Source organism: Pistacia vera, unplaced genomic scaffold (assembly GCF_008641045.1).
Source record: "Pistacia vera cultivar Batoury unplaced genomic scaffold, PisVer_v2 Contig421, whole genome shotgun sequence".
Taxonomy (NCBI): Eukaryota; Viridiplantae; Streptophyta; class Magnoliopsida; order Sapindales; family Anacardiaceae; genus Pistacia; species Pistacia vera.
In genome coordinates, this window is record NW_022196248.1 from 361,914 (window position 1) to 387,132 (window position 25,219).

Sequence of the window (25,219 nt, forward strand, 5' to 3'; positions counted from 1 at the left end):
AGTAAAGAAAAATTAAAAGGGAAAATAACCAAGCAAATAATAGTTTCAATTACATAAATTTTGTTTCCACATTGTTTAAAAATAGAATTAAGATTAATTGAATTAAGGTTCATGATTGAAAGAGAAAATAAAATTTTTAGATACGTATAACCCTTTTAGGTCTTATAGGGATAAATTAGTAAGTAAAAAATTAATAATAATTGGGGTTTAAAAATATAAAACATGGGGGTTCAATAGCATCACTCACTCTGAATTTATTTTATAGATGTTCTAGATGAGTATAATTTAATTTTAACCTAACTTGATGTTTTAGATGAGTATAAAGGAAATATTAGAAAATATGAATTTTTTTTTTTTTTTTTTTTGACATATGCTATTTTTGTGAATGATAAAAAAAACAATTTTGTTATTGAAAGAATTATATAATTTATAATTTTATTTCCAAAACAATTATATACTATTATAAAAAATGAAAAAAAAACCTTATAAATTGGTGAATTTTTAACATTAATAATATATATAATATTAATAATTTTCATATGTAGATATTATTAGACATCCAAAGTCAAATTTCTAACACCTAACTTGTCATATAAATAAATGTTTCAAGTAAGCGTTACATCAATCAATACACGTGATAGAAATTATAAAATTTAATAATGTTTTATGTAAAATCCAATTCCGATCCAATCAATTTTTCAACAATGTGTATTAATTTGCTTCAATAATTTTCATTCAGATAGATGACATTGTTTCCACTATAACATCATGTGGGCCACCGGTTGCGACTGTCAACCGATAACTGCTTACATAATTCCATATGCAACTCATGTGACATTACATTACTACAAAATGCCACCAATCTATTTAACCAAATTAATTTCTCCTAATAGTAGTAAACACACATTTTAATGTATTTACAAATAAATAATTAAAAGAAACAAAAATCTGTATCTTATTTTCCTTCAACTTAGCATAGATACCCGCCCCGCACGCACTCTTCACCAACTACCACTCAACGGACAACAGTGGAGTTTTATCCTACTCCAAAAAGCAAAAACTGCTTTACTCTACCTACTTAGATTCAATTTATTGAAGGTGTGAAACTGGTTCTTATAAATTTGTATATATATCGTACAAGTAATAAATGAGGAAGAAGCCAAATACTAATAGGAATAATATAAAACTTCATGCACGTGATAACGGAGGTGATATATTAGTCAATTTGAAGATTTTTATTTTTATTTTTAAGAAAAATATAGACCTAAAAATTAGATTGGATGGGACATGGGTGAGAGACTATGATAGCAATACGATTGCCATTTGCCAATAAGTAAACCACATGTTCCCACCAGTGGCGGATTCAAGATTTTTGTCGAGGGAAGACCTCCGCGGCTCGGCCATTATTTACGAAATAATTAGTAAAAATTTTAAAAAATCACCAAATCTTAATAAAAAAATAATATAATATTAAGAATTTGAGAAAAAATAATATACATTAACACAATATTTTCTTACTTGAATAAATCTATGAGAAGTAAAATTTTGAGTAAAAGTGTTGAGTAAGCCTTGAACAAAACCTTCTTTTAATATTTTTATTTTTGGCTTTCAAATATAATAATATAAATTTTCATAGAGTTGGTCAAACTTAGCTTAATTAAGCTAAAGTCAACTAAAACTTAAATCAAGTCAACGTTATTTTGCTTTTAATATAACTTAATAAAATAGGAGAAATTTTTTTAGTATAAACATAGATAGTAATTCAAATTTCTTTAATAATTTTGAATAACTGAACGGTGACGTTTAAAATATAGAAAAGTGGTAGGTAAAGGATGAAGAATAATGTCTTTTAAAATATAGTTAAGGTTTTAATTTGAGAAAGCAGGTTCATTGTTAAACAGAAAATACAAAATAAACTCCCAAGATTAATATTTTTTTCTCTCAAATTAGAATAAAAAACCTCAAAAAGAAAAAAAATGATTCAATCCTTAAATAAACTAAATTGAAATGAACAATACACATACCTAAAATCTATAAAACAAAATATATAGCTAATCATGATACTTTGAGTGATGAAAATTTAACAATTTCAGTCTTTAAAATTTTTAAGAGAGAATAACATGAGAAAGAGAAAGAGAGAGTAAAGAATTTGAGGATAAAATCATAAAAAAATAAGTAAAATTGTGTAGGAAAACACTGGAGAGAGTTTTAAACTTTTAATATGATGTGGGCTTGGAATATACATATATTAATAACAAATTTTTTTATAGATCTAGATATACAATATGTATAATAATTCTTATTTTTTTTAAATTTGAAAATATGTCTAAATATATATGTTAATTAACAATTTTTTATAGCCCGTATATTAATAACATTTTTTTCAAATATGGCCTACGCTCAAGGGCTACAACCGCCCTTGGTTCCCACCCTAAGTTTTAGCGAATCTAGAAGTTCTTACCCTTGGTTTCATAAATTTCAAATTCCCCCTTTAAATCAACGCCATTTTTCATTTTTGGGATCTAATAAGTACTATTACCAAATTACCCTTGATCAATAAATTACTTTTAACCCCCAAATTAGCATAATAAAAAATGACTATCTTATTTTCAATTTTATTTCAATAACACCACATTCTTCAATAATTCACTTCATCCCCATCTCTAACCACCCAACCACTGCCGCCACCGCCATCGCCACCCAGCCACTATCACCATCCAGCCAAATTAATAAAATATAGTATGAAGTTTAGTAAATCCAATCAACCCATCATTTCCTAATTTCTTCCCAAATCACAATGGACTTTATGCTGTGCTAACAAACCTCTTATTGTTCTCGCTCTTGACTTTCTGTGATTTTAACCTTTGAATTTTATTCTCTAATACCTCCAATTCCACTCATCTTTCCTCTCCCAAATTCATCTTTAACTCCGCCACCTCCGCATTCCAAGTCTTTGTAATAGATTCCTACTATGCACACCATCTGTTCTATGTAAATTCTCTATTAAAAAAGAATTAACATCTCCCATTTTATTTTTTAAATTATTTATTCTTCTCGTAAATTTGAGAGTAGGATAGTGGTATTGTTCACAAGGTTAGATTTATTCTGATGGCTTTGAGGAAGAAATCATATTTATGGATAAATGTTTTGGGAGAGTTGGGTGGTGGCTTTGGGTGAGGAATTTTGTCAAACAGGTGGTGGGCGGGTGGCTATGGGAAGGTTGGAAACGATGGAGAATCACCGACGACTAGGTAATTACACACAACAGACTTCAAACAGGAAACCACAGATCAACACTAAGGAAATCCGACGATTTGCAGAGACTTGAAATGCGAAAAGATGAGTGGAATTGGAGGTATTAGAGAATAAAAGAGAGGGGTTTTGGTGAGCGTGATGTGAGGATTCAGATGGAAGTGTTGGGGGGTTCGGTGGTGCCGGAATCTGGCTAGATCAGGCCTGAAACGGCGGTTGAATGGGTGGAGATGGTTCACGGGAACGGTGCAAATCCGACCAGAAGAATTCGTGTGCTTAACAAGGCTACGACATGAATTCTTTTTGATGGATGAATAATGTAATTTACAATTCTCAATTTTTACATGATACCATTTCAGATTTTTCATGGTTCTGTTGCCATGGAAGTGTTCTTTTCTTTTTAATTATTTTATATATATGTTTTTTTAATAGATATAGTGTTAATATCTCACTTGTTGAGATTATTCCAAATTAGTAAGGAGCAAACGAGAAGGAGAGAAGAAGAAAGAAAGGAAGAAGAAGAATAAGAAGAGAAGAAAGAAACAAGATGGATAGGTTTTGTTGGGTATGAATGGGGGAAGCTACTGGTCCAACGCGATGGAATTCGGCCAGATCTAATTTTTTGCGACTGTCGTGAAGGAGGGGAGTGACGAGGGGTGCTTGTGCAAGAAATTAGAGATGTACAAGGTTAAGTTGGAATTTTTATTTTTATTTAAGATTTAATGCCATTCAAATTATTATTTTACCCGTTAGATTAAACGATTTTCTGTTAATTTAAAGGTAAAGATATGGAATAAGTGAAACTAGGATGAGAACTTGAGATTTTGCTAATGTTTGGTGGGAACATGTCCTTTATTCTTTGCCAATTGAGAAAGATCTTATTTAGTATTTACAGTTGGCAAGGGTTTTGTTGTCAGTAAGGGTAACATGAAAAGTAAAATGACCTGTTTGTCACCGTCAGTTCTTCATCTTAATAATAGTCATTGTTTGTTATTACGTATTATGCATCTAAAATAATAAATACATAATATTTTTAAAGGGATATTATTAATCAAGGGACAACGTGTTTTGAAATGAGAAAAAAAAAAGAGATACAAATTTCAAAATTACTTAAAAGAGGACAAAATGCAGTTAGAAAATGTTAGATTTAATATTTAATAAGATTAAAAATGGTATTTACTAAATTTGTAATTTTGACATTTTTATATAATTTGAAAAAAAAAAAGTTTAAAACTATAATAATTAGAAAGGTTAAAAAGAAAATAGGGCAGCGGTGCCTGCAACGGCGGCAGCCCCTCTTGCCAAGAGCTAATGGAAAATTAGATGTCATACGCCAGATGAAGAGAAATTAATAGAGATTGCTAAGATAATCAATGACCAATACCATTTCAGTCAAAGAAGGAATGATGTAGAACAAAAGGCAGAGAAGGAGAAAGAAAATTAGTAAGAAGGTATCTGAGAGTGATTGGGCAGATTGCTGGGTAGTGGGTACACAATTTGAAAAAACCAAATCGAAATGCCAAATTCAATTAATTTGAGGAATTTTCCATTATATGCAATACTGAGATTTTTTCTATAATTAGATTCAATCACAAATGTCCAAATACAGAATCCTCTTTCCTTATAAATTACAAATAGTAAATAAAAATACAGATTAAGACGAAAAGGAGGATGAAAAAGGCCTGCCTAACGTCCTCCTCCTGTCTCTTTCTTTAATTATTGTTAAATCTTAGGGACATTATAATTTTAAATCGCTTCTTTATAAACTTACACTTTTTTTCGTATTTTGAATTCTTAAAATGAAAAGAAAAATATTCTTATGATTTCAATTAATATTAACATACTTATTGAAAGCAGTTTTTAAACACAGATTTCATTATTGGAAAGCAACTATAGCATTAGAAATCCCATTAAATGCACACGATAAAAATAACAAAAATGTGTTATTATAATTTGATTTTCTTTCATTTCAGTAAGTATTTCATTGATAATTAAAAAATATCTATATATTACATACACGAAATAAGATTTTTAAAAATTAGGAGGAAATCATAATTGAAGTTGTATACTGTAATTAGATTTTACGTGGATTTGTCATTAATATTTTATGTTTGGACAAAAATAGGTAACTGTTATATAGATAAACTGACAATGCGCTGTCACTCTGACAACTCTCACTAGGTCTTGCCAGCCTAATACTAACAAAGAAATGCATTTTAATTTGTTACAATTTACAATAACAAAAACGCCCTTGAAGTTTTTTAAATAATATCTTCTATCCTTAAATTTGTAGAATTAAAACAAATTATAAAAAAAAATTTTGATAAATATTTGTTAACTCTTAAAAGTATAAATTATACTAATTGACTAACGGTTTACTAACAATAATAAATTTATGTTATTTTATAAATTTTAATAGAATTTTTTGTAATCATTAATCAATCAAATCTAATGGTTAATAATATTAATATTATTTTTTTAAAACTTTTGCTTTCGAATATGTAGTCCCAGTAACATTACTGGTGAGGTAATATCACGGGTAAGATATATAATGGTAAAAGAAGTAAATAAATTGGAACAGGAGGGGCAAATATCAAATAGAGCAGCCAAGAATAAGCATAACAGAAGCTCTTCAAGTCTGCGTTGGAGTAGAGCAAGAGAAAAAGAAAGACCGCTTTTCTAATCAATTAATTTCTAATTTCCATTAAATTTTTTGTTTATAAATACCGAGGACTCGAGGAGCACATTCATGTGAGTCTCACCATTTCTCTCTCCGTCTCCGACTTTCGAGGTTCGTCTTTCTCTGTAAACAACTACCAGCTCAATACACCTGACCATCACACCTACAAGAAAGAAAGCATAGCAACACAAATTTCTATTTGTTGTTGCTCTTGTTTTCTTTGATCCTTTTGTTTTTGCTGTTGTTTTCAGAATCAAAGACTAATAGAAATGGCAAAGAATGTTGGAATCCTTGCTATTGACATCTATTTCCCTCCAGTATGTGTTCAACAGGTGACGATCTCACACTCTTTGTTGTTGTTTGATCTTTCGTTCTTCTTTTTTTAATTTTTTTTTACGGTTTTTATTGTGTTTCAAGCTTTAATTTTTAGGGATTTTTTTTTTTTTTAAATTTTATTCTGGAGGTAGCTGGTTCAAGATGCGGTCATGATTTGAAGTTGGTGGATTGAATTTCAGGCTCTTAAATGTTGGTTGTTATAGAATCTAATGCCCTTCTATTTTATTTTTCAATAAAGCTGCTCGAACACTCTAAACAAGATGAAGCTATTATACGTTTTTTGATCATCATGCAAGACTAAAAGTTAATTTATATCAACATATTACCTCTGGGATGCCTATATTGGTGGGTTTGGTGGTGGAGATTTTTTATAATGATGACATAACCATGATCTTCTTCCTTTGAAATGGAGGTCACATTATTTGACGTTGGTTGAGTTGAGAAGAAAGATGTTTTTTATTTTTATTCTTTCGGGTGGAAAGAACTATATTTGTGGTTCTGTTAATTTTTTGTCAAATTAATTTGCAAGAAGAAAAGAAATAGGTTGTGTTCTAAGTTATGAATTTGGTTCATGAACTTCCATGTTTTTTTTTGTAAACTCATCTAGTTGCCTTTGCATAATATCTTAAATTTTAGTTCATTTTTCTTTCTTTCAATTTGCTAAACAGGAAGCTTTGGAGGCTCATGATGGAGCAAGCAGAGGAAAGTACACCATCGGACTTGGGCAAGATTGTATGGCATTTTGCACAGAGGTGGAAGATGTCATCTCAATGAGGTTGCAATTCCACGTTTGATCCCTCACCCTTTTTATATGATGCTAACTGCAAATAAACCTGTTTTTCTGTTTATGATTAATTTCAAGTATTATTGATATTAAACTCTTTAATTAGATTCAGGTAGTAGTGTTGCTTATATCGTTATTAACCCTTTTGGTGTAACTCTTGGATCTCCAGTTTGACAGTTGTTACTTCCCTCCTTGAGAAGTATAAGTTTGATCCAAAACAAATTGGTCGTCTTGAAGTAGGAAGTGAAACTGTGATAGACAAGAGCAAATCCATCAAGACCTTCCTGATGCAAATTTTTGAGGTATTTTTCCTGGTCTGTGTGCTCTAAGCATCTGAAATATTGCATTTCTTTCATTGAGTGGATGAGGCGTGACTGGAATTCTAAGTCTGAAATGTAATTGTGGTAAATATTTTGGAGAGCTACAACCTGTTTTTTAGTTGAAGTAGATGTATATGTCATCCATAGTTAATCTCAAGTGCGGACTTCCTTTAGAAAGATGTTAGCTGAATCATTTTTTTCAGCTTAACCAAATAAAAAGTCGAAGCCGCAAAATATTAGCTAGCTCTTCTTTTTTTTATTTATTTATTTATTTTTTTTATTCTTATGCACTTTAGGTTTGCACCTAAGATTTTAAATCTAGACAGATAATAAACGAGCAAGTAGCTTAAGGCTGAACCTGGCTTTTGATCGTGTTTAGCTTTGCATCCCCTCTCATATTTACCATTTTTTATGTAGTAAAATTCAGTGACTTAATTCAAATTATTACTGGGTATAGCTCTGTTGCATATTTTCCTCTTTTCATAGTCTGATTCGGTGCTTTTAAAATGTCTGTTCCTTATGTAGTAATATTTTTCTTGCGTGAAATAAACAGAAATACGGAAATACTGACATTGAAGGTGTTGACTCAACTAATGCATGCTATGGAGGAACTGCTGCCTTATTTAACTGCGTAAACTGGGTGGAGAGTAGTTCATGGGACGGACGCTATGGACTTGTTGTGTGTACTGACAGTGCGGTATGAGAAAGTTTCTTCAAACATTACTTTTGTTAAATTTCTTAGTGAGCTGTGATTCCAGTGGGCATGAGTTGCATTTAAATTTACTATTTGCCATTTCACTTGGTGGAATATAAACAGAAATGAATATATCACAAAAATGGGTAAAATTATTCAATGGGCAGTCCAAATTTTATTGTTCTATGTTTTTACGGCATGTCTTTTGTAACAGGTTTATGCAGAAGGACCTGCCAGGCCCACTGGAGGAGCAGCTGCTATTGCCCTGCTAATAGGACCTGATGCTCCTATTACTTTTGAAAGCAAATTTAGGGGAAGTCATATGTCTCATGCCTATGATTTCTACAAGCCAAACCTTGCTAGTGAATACCCGGTAATTGTTTGCAATGCCCTTCGACATATATATATATATATATATATTTATGAATTTTGGTTGTTGATATAAATGAGGGCCATCTTTTGCCGAAGTTTTTTGTTTATAGAACGTTCACCTGATAATTTCATCTTGACTGGTTATGCAAAATTTCCAGATGGATTTTGATTGCATCTTTTGAATACTTTTTAGTCCATGTAATTTGTTGGCTGACTAAGTTGCTGGCCAGACTAGTAATATATTGAGAAACATTTTTAGACACCTCCTCCAATGCTCCTCTTTGGTAGGGCTTCCATTGCACACTGAGTAAACTTTTAGTTGGTATATATATTTTTTGGATAACAAACGAAATCACTTTTTAGTTGGTATATGGTTGCCTTTGACAGAGCAATTACTTGAAATATTTGAATTTCAAATATGAAATACACATAACTGCCCTGCATCTTTGATCTTAACCATTTGCTATTGTACTTGAACTGCAACTGGCGTTTTTATTTTCCTCTAATACCTCATGGATTTCATCTGTTGACAATTATGCTGTAGGTTGTTGATGGGAAACTTTCTCAGACTTGCTACCTCATGGCTCTTGATTCTTGTTATAACTATTTATGCAGCAAGTAAGTCTGCATTTAAAGTCCTGAAAGCATTTTCGTTTCCATATGGATTTTTAGTGATTGATTGTGCTATTTAAATGCCTGATGGCCTTCCTTTTTATAGGTATGAGAAATCGGAGGGCAAACAATTTTCTATGTCTGATGTTGACTATTTTGTGTTTCATTCTCCATATAACAAGGTGCATTATGTTATTCATTATGATTCATCAAGAGTTATTTATTTTGATTCATCGAAATATTAGAATAAGTGAAGCAATTGCTTGTTTCTTACACATTGTTTTTAATCTTTTGAACTACTGCAGCTTGTACAGAAAAGCTTTGCTCGTTTGTTATATAATGACTTCTTGAGGAATGCTAGGTTCCTTCTTTTTCCTTTACCTCTCTTTAGTATTATAGCTTTTAGAATCTTGGTTTCCTTTTTTCTTTTTTTTCTTTTTTTTTTAATTTGATGTACATGTACCTGGTGATTGACTATATTTGCTTTTATTTTCAGTTCTGTTGATGAGGTTGCTAAAGAAAAGCTGGGACCCTTTTCAACTTTATCCAGTGATGAAAGCTACCAAAGCCGGGATCTGGAAAAGGTCTGCTTTGAACCCTGGCTATTAGTATTCTGAGGATTTTTTTCTTTTTCTTTTTGTTTATATATTCTAGGGGACAGTGAGGTTGGTGACTTTGAATTCTTTACGTTTGACAGCAAAGTGACAGTTAATTGAATATCTTCTTCAAGTACCAAAAGATGTTCACTTTCCTCATTTACCCTGTTCCATATATGCTAATAGGTCTGCAATGGCAAGGCACTTTTTGGTTTTCACCTTGCATGTCTCCCTATTAATTTTTCCTATTCCATATATGCTAATAGCTCTGCAATGACAAGTCACTTCTTGGTTGCTACCTTGCATGTCTCCCTATTAATTGCCCTATTACAAATTGTATACAATGGCCAAAGTTTCTTGAATATAAATCACAAAATGTTTAAATGTTGAAATTGGCGCTCCTGCTGATATCATGGTTCTTCAGGTATCCCAACAAGTTGCAAAGCCCCTTTATGATGCAAAGGTTCAGCCAACCACTTTAATACCAAAACAAATTGGTAACACATACACAGCATCTCTATATTCAGCATTGGCTTCCCTTATTCACAACAAGCACACTGAACTGGTAATTGCTTTATGTTTCCTAATTTGACATTCTCGGTCTGTTAGTACATACAGATCCTAATTCTGTTTGATAACTTGTAGGCTGGCAAACGGGTGGTATTGTTTTCATATGGTAGTGGTTTAACTGCTACAATGTTCTCTTTGAAACTCAATGAAGGTCAAAATCCCTTTAGCTTGTCAAACATTGCATCTGTGATGAATGTTGCCGCGAAGTTGAAGTCAAGGACTGAGGTAATTCCCATTGCTCCCTGCAGATGTGCTCTGTAAAGAACAAATATACACACACACATCAACTTTTTGGGACTGTTTTCAAGTATATATAGTTGACGCATCTAATCTAGTCATACAAGGGAGTCCTGTTGGTGTTGATAAGAACTATAATTGAATATATTATGTAAATTATCCTTGAAACTTTTCTCATGGATATGTGCTTTTGATGCAGTTTCCTCCAGAGAAATTTGTTGAAGTATTGAAGGTAAATGAACATAGGTATGGATCAAAGGACTTCCAGACGAACAAAGACATTAGCCTTTTGGCTCCAGGAACATATTATCTCACCGAGGTTGATTCAATGTACCGGAGATTCTATGCTCAGAAGGATGCTGAGAAAACCAGCTGTGAGAATGGTTCACTTACCAATGGTCATTAGTAGTGAAGCAACTCTTTGTGGGTGTCTTGTTAGATGTAGCGGCTCACTGGATGATGTTGACGTTATTGAAACTATCCCAGATTCCATAAGTGTGTGATGTTTAAAGCAAGTGTAGTTTGTTCATCAGCTCAAATCTTTTTCTTTTTAATAAAAGCTCCTCTAAATCCCCTTCTAGTTTAACCAAAGTAGTCCACCGGATTTCGACGGTACGTGTTACGTAGTAGTTAAGATATTGAATAGGTTTTACATAATTGAACATTATTCTCATGTAAGCTTATATTTATGATGAAATAAGGATATTTTAAGTTTTTTTTTTTTTTTTTGTTTTGTTTTTGTTTTTGTTTTTGTATTTGTTTTTTAATGTGTCCTACAATAGTTAAAGCATTCGGATAAACCTTTGACAGGTTAAACATTCAATCTTCAAAGCCTACGTTTAAGCAACGTGTGTTCATGGGTTACTGTTGAGGTTGAGTGGAATTAGTCGGCAGTTGTTCCTATTTTGTAACATTAAATCAGTATGTACTTTCTTCTGTATCTTATCTATGATTAGGTAGTTGTTGATCGTGTTGTAATGTTTGCTATAAATATGAATAAAATCTCAGCAAAGTCTATCTGAGAAGTAATCTCTAAAAGCCTTTTATTTTAATTTGGTATGAGTCAGTCTTGATCAATGCCATCAATGATAACAAAAACAAACACATACCCATCACCCTCATGGCTACTCCTCCAAACACTCTGATAATCCGTGGATTATATAGTTTTCATTAGACTTTTTAATTGGATTTCAGATACTTTCTAGTGCATTTTGATATGAATTGTTGCTTAATTCTTTACATTTCGTGTTTCAGGTTAAAAAGGACATTTTGAGAAAATAAGGAAAAAAAATTGGAAATTTTTGACTCAGAATTTAGTGGATCTCAGAAGTTAGGAGAGTTCTAAAGCAGGATAAAACATGATGAGGCTTGTTCCAAAGGGAGAGAGAGAGAATCGAAGAATCGAGCGAGGAACCAAGCAGAGTGGCAGTTCTGTAAATTTCAGAGCTTTTCAAGAAGCTTCGCCGCGGCGAAGTGAGCCAGTCAAGCACCAGATTTGTTGGTTCTTCGCCGCGGCAAAATTTCTTCTTCGCCACGGCGACTGTCGTAAATTCCAGTTTGTGAAACGCATAGTTTTACTTTGTGCGTGTTTTTCTAAGGATTTTGGGGCGAGATATAAAAGAAACACTTAGCCTTTTTGTCAAAGGTCGTCCAGGAATTAGGTTTAGCATCTTTTGCATTTTCTTTGATTAAGCTTGGAGAGATTTAGCAATTAAAAGAGTGAAGATTCGATTTTGAACCAAGGGATTCATCATTTGGGGAGATTTCTTGTCATTTCTCTTACTTTTCATTACGTTGAACTTGAAGATTATGTGACTTCTTAAATGCCCCCCCCCCCCCAGGAAAAATATTCTTATGATTTCAATTAATATGCATACTTATTGAAAGCAGTTTTTAAACACAGATTTCATTATTGGAAAGCAACTATACCATTGGAAATCCCATTAAATGACACAATAAAAATAACAAAAATGTGTTATAATTTGATTTTCTTTCATTTCAGTAAGTATTTCATTGATAATTAAAAATATCTATATATTACATACACGAAATAAGATTTTTAAAAATTAGGAGGAAATATAATTGAAGGTGTATACTGTAATTAGATTTTACGTGGATTTGTCATTAATATTTATGTTTGGACAAAATAAGTAACTGTTATATATAAAACTGACAATGCGCTGTCACTCTGACAACTCTCACTAGGTTTCGCCAGCCTATACTAACAAAGAAATTCATTTAACTTGTTACAATTTGCAAAACAAAAACGCCCTTGAAGTTTTTAAAATATCTTCTATCCTTAAATTTGTAGAATTAAAACAAATTATAAAAAAAATTTGATAAATATTTGTTAACTCTTAAAAGTATAAATTATACTAATTGACTAACGGTTTACTAACAATAATAAATTTATGTTATTTATAAATTTTAAAGAATTTTTTGTAATCATTAATCAATCAAATCTAATGGTGTATAATATTAATATTATTTTTTTAAAACTTTTGCTTTCGAATATGTAGTCCCAGTAACATTACTGGTGAGGTAATATCACGGGTAAGATATATAAGTGGTAAAAGAAGTAAATAAATTGGAACAGGAGGGGCAAATATCAAATAGAGCAGCCAGAATAAAGCATAACAGAAGCTTTCAAGCTGCGTTGGAGTAGAGCAAGAGAAAAAGAAAGACCGCTTTTCAATCAATTAATTTCTAATTTCCATTAAATTTTTTGTTTAAAATACCGAGGACTCGAGGAGACATTCATGGGAGTCTCACCATTTCTCTCTCCGTCTCCGACTTTCGAGGTTCGTCTTCTCTGTAAACAACTACCAGCTCAATACACCTGACCATCACACCTACAAGAAAGAAAGCATAGCAACACAAATTTCTATTTGTGTTGCTCTTGTTTTCTGATCCTTTTGTTTTGCTGTTGTTTTCAGAATCAAAGACTAATGAAATGGCAAAGAATGTTGGAATCCTTGCTATGACATCTATTTCCCTCCAGTAGTGTTCAACAGGTGACGATCTCACACTCTTGTTTGTTGTTTGATCTTTCGTTCTTCTTTTTTTAATTTTTTTTTCGGGTTTATTGTGTTTCAAGCTTTAATTTTAGGGATTTTTTTTTTTTAAATTTTTATTCTGGAGGTAGCTGGTTCAAGAGTCATGATTTGAAGTTGGTGGATTGAATCAGGCTTTAAATGTTGTGGTTATAGAATCTAATGCCCTTTTTATTTTCAATAAAGCTGCTCGAACACTCTAAACAAGATGAAGCTATTATACGTTTTTTTGCATCAGGCAAGACTAAAAGTTAATTTATATCAACATATTACCTCTGGGATGCTATATTGGTTAGTTGGTGGTGGAGATTTTTATTATGATGACATAAACCATGATCTTCTTCCTTTGGAATGGAGGTCACATTATTTGACGTTGGTTGAGTTGAGAAGAAAGATTTTTTAATTTTTTTCTTTGGGGTGGAAAGAAACTATATTTGTGGTTCTGTTAATTTTTTGTCATATAATTTGCAAGAAGAAAAGAAATAGGTGTGTTCTGAGTTATGAATTTGGTTCATTAACTCCATGTTTTTTTTTTTTGTAAACTCAACTAGTTGCCTTTGCATAATATCTTAAATTTAGTTTATTTTTCTTTCTTTCAATTTGCTAAACAGGAAGCTTTGGAGGTCATGATGGAGCAAGCAGAGGAAAGTACACCATCGGACTTGGGCAAGATGTATGGCATTTGCACAGAGGTGGAAGATGTCATCTCAATGAGGTTGCAATTCCACATTGATCCCTGCCCTTTTATATGATGCTAGCTGCAAATAAACCGTTTTCTGTTTATGATTAATTTCAGTATTATGATGATAAAATCTTAATTAGATTCAGGTAGTAGTGTTGCTTATATCGGTATTAACCCTTTTGGTGTAACTCTGGGATCTCAGTTTGACAGTTGTTACTCCCTCCTTGAGAAGTATAAGCTTGATCCAAAACAAATTGGTCGTCTTGAAGTAGGAAGTGAAACTGTGATAGACAAGAGCAAATCCATCAAGACCTTCCTGATGCAAATTTTTGAGGTATTTTTCCTGGTCTGTGTGCTCTAAGCATCTGAAATATGCATTTCTTTCATTGAGTGGATGAGGCGTGACTGGAATCTAAGTGAATGTAATTGGGGTAAATATTTTGGAGAGCTGCAACCTGTTTTTTAGTTGAAGTAGATGTATATGTGATCCATAGTTAATCTCAAGTGCGGACTTCCTTTAGAAAGATGTTAGCTGAATATTTTTTTCAGCTTAACCAAATAAAAAGTCGAAGCCGCAAAATATTAGCTAGCTCTTCTTTTTTTATTTATTATTTTTTTTTTTATTCTTATGCACTTAGGTTTGCACCTAAGATTTTAAATCTAGACAGATAATAAACGAGCAAGTAGCTTAAGGCTGAACCTGGCTTTGATCGTGTTTAGCTTTGCATCCTCTCATATTTACCATTTTATTGTAGTAAAATTCAGTGAATTAATTCAAATTATTACTGGGTATAGCTCTGTTGCATATTTTCCTCTTTTCATAGTCTGATTCGGTGCTTTTAAAATGTCTGTTCCTTATGTAGTAATATTTTCTTGCGTGAAATAAACAGAAATACGGAAATATGACATTGAAGGTGTTGACTCAACTAATGCATGCTATGGAGGAACTGCTGCCTTATTAACTGCGTAAACTGGGTGGAGAGTAGTTCATGGGACGGACGCTATGGACTTGTTGTGGTACTGACAGTGCGGTATGAGAAAATTCTTCAAACATTACTTTTGTTAAATTTCTTAGTGAGCTGTGATTCCAGTGGGCATGAGTTGCATTTAAATTTACTATTTGCCATTTCACTGGGTGGAATATAAACGAAAATGAATATATCACAAAAATGGGTAAAATTATCAATGGGCAGTCCAAATTTTATTGTTCTATGTTTTTACGCATGTCTTTTGTAACAGGTTTATGCAGAAGGACCTGCCAGGCCCACTGGAGGAGCAGTGCTATTGCCTGCTAATAGGACCTGATGCTCCTATACTTTTGAAAGCAAATTTAGGGGAAGTCATAAGTCTCATGCCTATGATTTCTAAAGCCAAACCTTGCTAGTGAATACCGGTAATGTTTGCAATGCCCTTTGACAATATATATATATATGAATTTTGCTGCTTGATATCAACGAGGGCCATCTTTTGCCGAAGTTTTTGTTTATAGAATGTTCGCCTGATAATTTCATCTTGACTGGTTATGCAAAATTCCAGATGGATTTTGATTGCATCTTTTGAATACTTTTAGTCCATGTAATTTGTGGCTGACTAAGTTGCTGGCCAGACTAGTAAATATTGGAAACATTTTTAGACACTCCTCCAAAGCTCCTCTTTGGTAGGGCTTCCATGCACACTGAGTAACATTTTAGTTGGTATATAATTTTTTGGATAACAAACGAAATCACTTTTAGTGGTATATGGTTGCCTTTGACAGAGCAATTACTTGAAATATTTGAATTCAAATATGAAATACACATAACGCCCTGCTCTTTGATCTTAACCATTTGCTATTGTACTTGAACTGCAACTGGCCTTTTTATTTTCTCTATACCTCATGGATTTCATCTGTTGACAATTATGCTGTAGGTTGTTGATGGGAAACTTTCTCAGACTTGCTACCTCGTGGCTCTTGATTCTTGTTATAACTATTATGCAGCAAGAGTCTGCATTTAAAGTCCTGAAAGCATTTTACTTCGTTTCCATATGGATATTTAGTGATGATTGTGCTATTTAAATGCCTGATGGCCTTCCTTTTATAGGTATGAGAAATCGGAGGGCAAACAGTTTCTATGTCTGATGTTGACTATTTGGTGTTCATTCTCCATATAACAAGGTGCTTATTATTCAATGATTCATCAAGAGTTATTTATTTTGATTCATCGAAATATTAGAATAAGTGAAGCAATTGCTTGTTTCTTACACATTGTTTTTAATCTTTTGAACTACTGCAGCTTGTACAGAAAAGCTTTGCTCGTTTGTTTATAATGACTTCTTGAGGAATGCTAGGTTCCTCTTTTTCCTTTACCTCTTTTAGTATTATAGCTTTTAGAATCTTGGTTTTTTTTTCTTTTTTTTTTTTTTTTTTTTTTTTAAATTGATGTACATGTACCTGGTGATTGATTGATATTTTGCTTTTATTTTCAGTTCTGTTGATGAGGTTGCTAAAGAAAAGCTGGGACCTTTTCAACTTTATCCAGTGATGAAAGCTACCAAAGCCGGGATCTGGAAAAGGTCTGCTTTGAAACCTGGCTATTAGTATTCTGAGGAATTTTTTCTTTTTCTTTTGTTTATATATTCTAGGGGACAGTGAGGTTGGTGATTTTGAATTTCGTTTGACAGCAAAGGACAGTTAGTGAGATACCCGCCCCGCACGCACTCTTCACCAACTACCACTCAACGGACAACAGTGGAGTTTTATCCTACTCCAAAAAGCAAAAACTGCTTTACTCTACCAACTCAGATTCAATTTATTGAAGGGAGAACGTAATGTTCCCACCCAAGGTTAGGCAAAACGATATTTTCTCACCCATCAAGTTTCAAAATGACACTTGTTCATCATTCGTTACTCGTTAGATTCTGTTATGTTTTTTGTTAATATTTTATTGAAAAGACGAAAATACTTTTAAATATTTCACTTTATAAATTTTTAATTAGTCAAAAAGTCAAATATTAAAAATTCAAAAAAAAAAAATAGTTAAACCCACCTAAAAATTTAGGAGTAATACTATAAAATTGTTTAAAGTTAAATAATCTTAATATTTATTTATAATGTCATCAATATCACATCACTATTATTTATAATATTTTCATTTTTACTAATTAACACAAAAAATCAATATTCTTAATTAATTAAATAAATAAATAAAAAAATGTATCTTTATACTTGAACTAATAAATAATTGAATAAAGATTTTGAATTAACTAATTTTAATTTATAATAAACTATTTAAGGGTATTTTCTTATTTTCAGTCAAATATTAACTAAAAACACTAATAGAACCTGACGAACGGTGGGAAAGTGTCGTTTCATCAAACCTTAGATGGGAAAATGTTGTTCTCCCTTTATTGAAGGTGTGAAATAGTTCTTATAAATTTGTATATGTTCTTTTCCTTTTTAATTATTTTATATATATGTTTTTTTTATCTCACTTGTTGAGATTATTCCAAATTAGTAAGGAGCAAACGAGAAGGAGAGAAGAAGAAAGAAAGGAAGAAGAAGAATAAGAAGAGAAAAAAGAAATGAGATGGATAGGTTTTGTTGGGGATGAGTGGGGGAAGCTACTGGTGGTGGTGGTGATGTCCAACGGCGACAGAATCCGGTCAAATTTAATTTTTTGCGATTGTCATGAGGGAGGCGAGTGACAAAGGGTGCTTGTGTAAAAAATTTGAGATGTAAAGGATTAAGTTGAAATTTTTATTTTTATTTAAAATCTAATGCCATTTAAATTACTATTTTACCCTTTAAACGTTAAATTAAATAATTTTTTATTAATTTAAAAGTAAAAATTTGGAATAAATGAAACTATGGTACGAACTTCAAATTTTGCTAATCCTTTGCTCTTTGCCAATTGAGTAAGATCTCATTTGGTATTTACAGCTGGCAAGGGTTTTGTTGTCAGTACGGGTAACAAGAAAAGTAAAATGACCTGTCACCGTCAGTTCTTCATCTTAATAATAGTCATTGTTTGTTATTATGCATCTAAAATAATAAATACATTTATTTTTATGAGAAATGTTAGTCTTACAAATATACATATAGAAAGAAATATAAAAAAATAAATTTTACTCTTAATCTTTATAATTATCTTTTTTTTCTTTTTTTAAGGGTTAAATTTATTTTTGTATACCTCTCTTTATATGTATCTTTGTAAGAATAACATTGCTTATATTTTTAAAAAGATAATATTAATCAAGGGACTACGTGTTTTGAAATGAAAAAAAAAAGAGATACAAATTTCAGAATTACTTAAAGGAGCAATGTTACAGTTATTTAAAAAAATACACTAAATTCATGTACTGATATACGTGGTATTATCTTTTTTCTAAAAAAAAAATTTTCATAATTAATGTATGATCAAGATGGTGTTACATCTGCGGTGCATGAATTCAGTATATTTTTTCATAACTATATCATTTTTCTTACTTAAAAGAGGACAAAATGCAGTTAGAAAATGTTAGATTTAGCATTTAATAAGATTAAAAATGGTATTTACTAAATTGGTAATTTTGACATTTTTATATAATTTGAAAAAAATAAATTAAGTTTAAAACTATAATAATTAGAAAAGTTAAAAAGAAAATAGGGCAGCGGTGCCTGCAACGGCGGCAGCCCCTCTTGCCAGGAGCTAATGGAAAATTAGATGTCATACGCCAGATGAAGAGAAATTAATAGAGATTGCTAAGATAATCAGTGACCAATACCATTTAAGTCCAAGAAGGAATGATGTAGAACAAAAGGCAGAGAAGGAGAAAGAAAATTAGTAAGAAGGTATCTGAGAGTGATTGGGCAGATTGCTGGGTAGTGGGTACACAATTTGAAAAAACCAAATCGAAATGCCAAATTCAATTAATTTGAGGAATTTTCCATTATATGCAATACTGAGATTTTTTCTATAATTAGATTCAATCACAAATGTCCAAATACAGAATCCTCTTTCCTTATAAATTACAAATAGTAAATAAAAATACAGATTAAGACGAAAAGGAGGATGAAAAAGGCCTGCCTAACGTCCTCCTCCTGTCTCTTTCTTTAATTATTGTTAAATCTTAGGGACATTATAATTTTAAATCGCTTCTTTATAAACTTACACTTTTTTTCGTATTTTGAATTCTTAAAATGAAAAGAAAAATATTCTTATGATTTCAATTAATATTAACATACTTATTGAAAGCAGTTTTTAAACACAGATTTCATTATTGGAAAGCAACTATAGCATTAGAAATCCCATTAAATGCACACGATAAAAATAACAAAAATGTGTTATTATAATTTGATTTTCTTTCATTTCAGTAAGTATTTCATTGATAATTAAAAAATATCTATATATTACATACACGAAATAAGATTTTTAAAAATTAGGAGGAAATCATAATTGAAGTTGTATACTGTAATTAGATTTTACGTGGATTTGTCATTAATATTTTATGTTTGGACAAAAATAAGTAACTGTTATATATATAAACTGACAATGCGCTGTCACTCTGACAACTCTCACTAGGTCTCGCCAGCCTAATACTAACAAAGAAATTCATTTTAACTTGTTACAATTTGCAAAACAAAAACGCCCTTGAAGTTTTTTAAATAATATCTTCTATCCTTAAATTTGTAGAATTAAAACAAATTATAAAAAAAAATTTTGATAAATATTTGTTAACTCTTAAAAGTATAAATTATACTAATTGACTAACGGTTTACTAACAATAATAAATTTATGTTATTTTATAAATTTTAATAGAATTTTTTGTAATCATTAATCAATCAAATCTAATGGTTAATAATATTAATATTATTTTTTTAAAACTTTTGCTTTCGAATATGTAGTCCCAGTAACATTACTGGTGAGGTAATATCACGGGTAAGATATATAATGGTAAAAGAAGTAAATAAATTGGAACAGAAGGGGCAAATATCAAATAGAGCAGCCAAGAATAAGCATAACAGAAGCTCTTCAAGTCTGCGTTGGAGTAGAGCAAGAGAAAAAGAAAGACCGCTTTTCTATTCAATTAATTTCTAATTTCCATTAAAATTTTTGTCTATAAATACCGAGGAGCACATTCATATGAGTCTCACCATTTCTCTCTCCGTCTCCGACTTTCGAGGTTCGTTTTTCTCTGTAAACAACTACCAGCTCAACACACCTGACCATCACACCTACAAGAAAGAAAGCATAGCAACACAAATTTCTATTGTTGTTGCTCTTGTTTTCTTTGATCTTTGTTTTTGCTGTTGTTTTCAGAATCAAAGACTAATAGAAATGGCAAAGAATGTTGGAATCCTTGCTATTGACATCTATTTCCCCCAGTATGTGTTCAACAGGTGACGATCTCACACTCTTGTTGTTGTTTGATCTTTCGTTTCTTTTTTTAATTTTTTTTTTCGGTTTTATTGTGTTTCAAGCTTTAATTTTAGGGATTTTTTTTTTTAAATTTTTATTTGGAGGTAGCTGGTTCAAGAGGCATGATTTGAGTTGGTGGATGAATTCAGGCTGCTCTTAAATGTTGGTGGTTATAGAATCTAATGCCTTCTTTTATTTATTTCAATAAAGCGCTCGAACACTCTAAACAAGATGAACTATTATACGTTTTTGATCATCAGGCAAGACTAAAAGTTAATTATATCAAAACTATTACCTCTTGATGCCTATATGGTTAGTTTGGTGGGAGATTTTTATATTGATGACAATAAACCATGATCTTTCTTCCTGGAATGGAGGGTCACATATTTGACGTTGGTTGAGTTGAGAGAAAGATTTTTTTTATTTTTATTCTTTGGGGTGGAAAGAACTATATTTGTGGTTCTGTTAATTTTTTGTTTAATTTGCAAGAAGAAAGAAATAGGTTGTGTTCTGAGTATGAATTTGGTTCATTAACTCCATGTTTTTTTTTTTTTGTAAACTAACTAGTTGCCTTTGCATAATATCTTAAATTTTAGTTTATTTTTCTTTCTTCAATTTGCTAAACAGGAAGCTTTGGAGGCTCTGTATGGAGGAGAGAGGAAGTACCCATCGGACTTGGGCAAGATTGTATGGCATTTGCACAGAGGTGGAAGATGTCATCTCAATGAGGTTGCAATTCCACATTGATCCCTCGCCCTTTTATATGATGCTAGCTGCAAATAAACCTGTTTTTTTGTTTATGATTATTTAAGTATTTTGATATTAACTCTTTAATAGTTCAGGTAGTAGTGTTGCTTATATCGTTTTAACCCTTTGGTGTAACTCTGGGATCTCCAGTTTGACAGTTGTTACTTCCCTCTTGGAGAGTATAAGCTTGATCCAAAACAAATTGGTCGTCTTGAAGTAGGAAGTGAAAATCGTGATAGACAAGAGCAAATCCATCAAGACCTTCCTGATGCAAATTTTGAGGTATTTTCCGGTCGTGTGCTCTAAGCATCTGAAATATTGCATTTCTTCATTGAGTGGATGAGGCGTGACTGGAATTCTAAGTCTGAAATGTAATTGGGGTAAATATTTGGAGAGCTGCAACTGTTTTTAGTTGAAGTAGATGTATATGTGATCCATAGTTAATCTCAAGTGCGGACTTCCTTTAGAAAGATGTTAGCTGAATCATTTTTTTCAGCTTAACCAAATAAAGTCGAAGCCGCAAATATTAGTAGCTCTTCTTTTTTTTATTATTTATTTTTTTATTTATGCACTTAGGTTTGCACCTAAGATTTTAAATCTAGACAGATAATAAACGAGCAAGTAGCTTAAGGCTGAACCTGGCTTTGATCGTGGTAGCTTTGCATCCCCTCTATATTTACCATTTTATGTAGTAAAATTCAGTGATATAATTCAAATTATACTGGGTATAGCTCTGTTGCATATTTCCTTTTCATAGTCTGATTCGGGCTGTTTAAAATGTGTTCCTTATGTAGTAATATTTTTCTTGCGTGAAATAAACAGAAATACGGAAATACTGACATTGAAGGTGTTGACTCAACTAATGCATGCTATGGAGGAAACTGCTGCCTTATTTAACTGCGTAAACTGGGTGGAGAGTAGTTCATGGGACGGACGCTATGGACTTGTTGTGTGTACTGACAGTGCGGTATGAGAAAATTTCTTCAAACATTACTTTTGTTAAATTTCAGTGAGCTGTGATTCCAGTGGGCATGAGTGCATTTAAATTTACTATTTGCCATTTCACTGGGTGGAATATAACAGAAATGAATATATCACAAAAATGGGTAAAATATCAATGGGCAGTCCAAATTTTATTGTTCTATGTTTTACGGCATGTCTTTTGTAACAGGTTTATGCAGAAGGACCTGCCAGGCCCACTGGAGGAGCAGCTGCTATTGCCCTGCATAGGACCTGATGCTCCTATTACTTTTGAAAGCAAATTTAGGGAAGTCAATGTCTCATGCCTATGATTTCTACAAGCCAAACCTTGCTAGTGAATACCCGGTAATGTTTGCCATGCCCTTTGACATATATATATATATATGAATTTTGCTGCTTGATTCAACGAGGGCCATCTTTTGCCGAAGTTTTTGTATAGAATGTTCGCCTGATAATTTCTTGACTGGTTATGCAAATTTCAGATGGATTTTGATTGCATCTTTTGAATACTTTTAGTCCATGTAATTTGTGGCTGACAAGTTGCTGGCCAGATAGTAATATATGAGAACATTTTTAGACACCTCCTCCAAAGCTCCTCTTTGGTAGGGCTTCCATTGCACACTGAGTAACATTTTAGTGGTATATATATTTTTTGGATAACAAACGAAATCACTTTTTAGTTGGTATATGGTTGCCTTTGACAGAGCAATTACTTGAAATATTTGAATTTCAAATATATGAAATACACATAACTGCCCTGCATCTTGATCTTAACCATTTGCTATTGTACTTGAACTGCAACTGGCCTTTTTTTTTCCTCTAATACCTCATGGATTTCATCTGTTGACAATTAGCTGTAGGTTGTTGATGGGAAACTTTCTCAGACTTGCTACCTCGTGGCTCTTGATTGCTTGTTATAACATTATGCAGCAAGTAAGTCTGCATTTAAAGTCCTGAAAGCATTTACTTCTGTTCCATATGGATATTAGTGATTGATTGTGCTATTTAAATGCCTGATGGCCTTCCTTTTTATAGGTATGAGAAATCGGAGGGCAAACAGTTTTCTATGTCGATGTTGACTATTTTGTGTTTATTCCCATATAACAAGGTGCATTTGTATTCATTATGATTCATCAAGAGTTATTTATTTTGATTCATCGAAATATTAGAATAAGTGAAGCAATTGCTTGTTTCTTACACATTGTTTTTAATCTTTTGAACTACTGCAGCTGTACAGAAAAGCTTTGCTCGTTTTTATAATGACTTCTTGAGGAATGCTAGGTTCCTTTTTTCCTTTACCTCTCTTTAGTATTATAGCTTTTAGAATCTTGGTTTCTTTTTTCTTTTTTTTTTTTTTTTTTTTTTTAAATTTGATGTACATGTACCTGGTGATTGATGATTTATTTGCTTTATTTTCAGTTGTTGAGAGGTTGCTAAAGAAAGCTGGGACCCTTTTCAACTTTATCCAGTGATGAAAGCTACCAAAGCCGGGATCTGGAAAAGGTCTGCTTTGAACCCTGGCTATAGTATTCTGAGGAATTTTTCTTTTCTTTTTGTTTATATATTCTAGGGGACAGTGAGGTTGGTGATTTGAATTTACGTTTGACAGCAAAGTGACAGTTAGTTGAATATCTTCTCAAGTACCAAAAGATGTTCACTTTCCTCATTTACCCTGTTCCAATATGCTAATAGGTCTGCAATGCAAGGCACTTTTTGGTTCCTATTCCATATAGCTAATAGCTCTGCAATGACAAGTAACCTCGGTGCTACCTTGCATGTCTCCTATTAATTGCCCTATTACAAATTGTATCAAGGCCAAAGTTTCTTGAATATAAATCACAAAATGTTTAAATGTTGAAATTGGAGCTCCTGCTGATATCATGGTTCTTCAGGTATCCCAACAAGTTGCAAAGCCCCTTTATGATGCAAAGGTTCAGCCAACCACTTTAATACCAAAACAAATTGGTAACACATACACAGCATCTCTATATTCAGCATTGGCTTCCTTATTACAACAAGCACACTGAACTGGTAATTGCTTTATGTTCTAATTTGACATTCTCGGTCTGTTAGTACATACAGATCCTAATTCTGTTTGATAACTTGTAGGCTGGCAAACGGGTGGTAGTTTTCATATGGTAGTGGTTTAACTGCTACAATGTTCTCTTTGAAACTCAATGAAGGTCAAAATCCCTTAGCTTGTCAAACATTGCATCTGTGATGAATGTTGCGCGCGAAGTTGAAGTCAAGGACTGAGGTAATTCCCATTGCTCCCTGCAGATGTGCTCTGTAAAGAACCAATATACCACACACACATCAACTTTTTGGGCTGTTTTCAAGTATATATAGTTGAGCATCTAATCTAGTCATACAAGGGGTCCTGTTGGTGTTGATAAGAACTATAATTGAATATATTATGTAAATATCCTTGAAACTTTTCCATGGATATGTGCTTTTGATGCAGTTTCTCCAGAGAAATTTGTTGAAGTATTGAAGGTAAATGAACATAGGTATGGATCAAAGGACTTCAGACGAACAAAGACATTAGCCTTTTGGCTCCAGGAACATATTATCTCACCGAGGTTGATTCAATGTACCGGAGATTCTATGCTCAGAAGGATGCTGAGAAAACCAGCTGTGAGAATGGTTCACTTACCAATGGTCATTAGTAGTGAAGCAACTCTTTGGGGGGTCTTGTTAGATGTAGCGGCTCAATGGATGATGTTGACGTTATTGAAAACTATCCCAGATTCCATAAGTGTGTGATGTTTAAAGCAAGTGTAGTTTGTTCATCAGCTCAAATCTTTTCTTTTTATAAAGTCCTCTAAATCCCTTCTAGTTTAACCAAAGTAGTCCACCGGATTTCGACGGTACGTGTACGTAGTAGTTAAGATAATAGGTTTTACATAATTGAACATTATTCTCA

General features: G+C 32.2%; 1 protein-coding gene and 2 pseudogenes across 2 annotated transcripts; all 3 read left to right on the forward strand.

The window, feature by feature from the left end:
- Positions 1-5,886: 5,886 nt before the first annotated feature.
- On the forward strand, positions 5,887-11,067 carry LOC116142881 (hydroxymethylglutaryl-CoA synthase). Of its 2 annotated transcripts, XM_031428296.1 has the most exons (13): positions 5,887-6,043; positions 6,184-6,264; positions 6,937-7,043; positions 7,222-7,354; positions 7,926-8,069; positions 8,281-8,439; positions 8,983-9,056; positions 9,157-9,232; positions 9,356-9,411; positions 9,547-9,634; positions 10,071-10,211; positions 10,292-10,441; positions 10,653-11,067. In XM_031428296.1, the coding sequence occupies exons 2-13, from the start codon at positions 6,202-6,204 to the stop codon at positions 10,857-10,859; spliced, it is 1,398 nt and encodes a 465-aa protein (XP_031284156.1). In that variant the 5' UTR covers positions 5,887-6,043; positions 6,184-6,201; the 3' UTR covers positions 10,860-11,067. The 2 variants fall into 2 exon arrangements, with proteins under 2 accessions (XP_031284156.1, XP_031284154.1); XM_031428294.1 differs by having other exon boundaries at positions 5,901-6,264.
- Positions 11,068-13,838: 2,771 nt separating this feature from the next.
- LOC116142921 lies at positions 13,839-16,781 on the forward strand (annotated as a pseudogene).
- Positions 16,782-20,484: 3,703 nt separating this feature from the next.
- Positions 20,485-24,981, forward strand: LOC116142883 (annotated as a pseudogene).
- The last annotated feature ends 238 nt before the right edge of the window (positions 24,982-25,219 follow it).

Excerpts from the sequence above, each read along its gene's own strand:
- LOC116142881 (XM_031428296.1), top strand. The coding sequence starts at position 6,202 with ATGGCAAAGAATGTTGGAATCCTTGCTATTGACATCTATTTCCCTCCA. Across the intron at positions 9,057-9,156 it reads TATAACTATTTATGCAGCAA|GTATGAGAAATCGGAGGGCA; the intron begins GTAAGTCTGCAT and ends TCCTTTTTATAG. Across the intron at positions 9,412-9,546 it reads GACTTCTTGAGGAATGCTAG|TTCTGTTGATGAGGTTGCTA; the intron begins GTTCCTTCTTTT and ends TTTTATTTTCAG.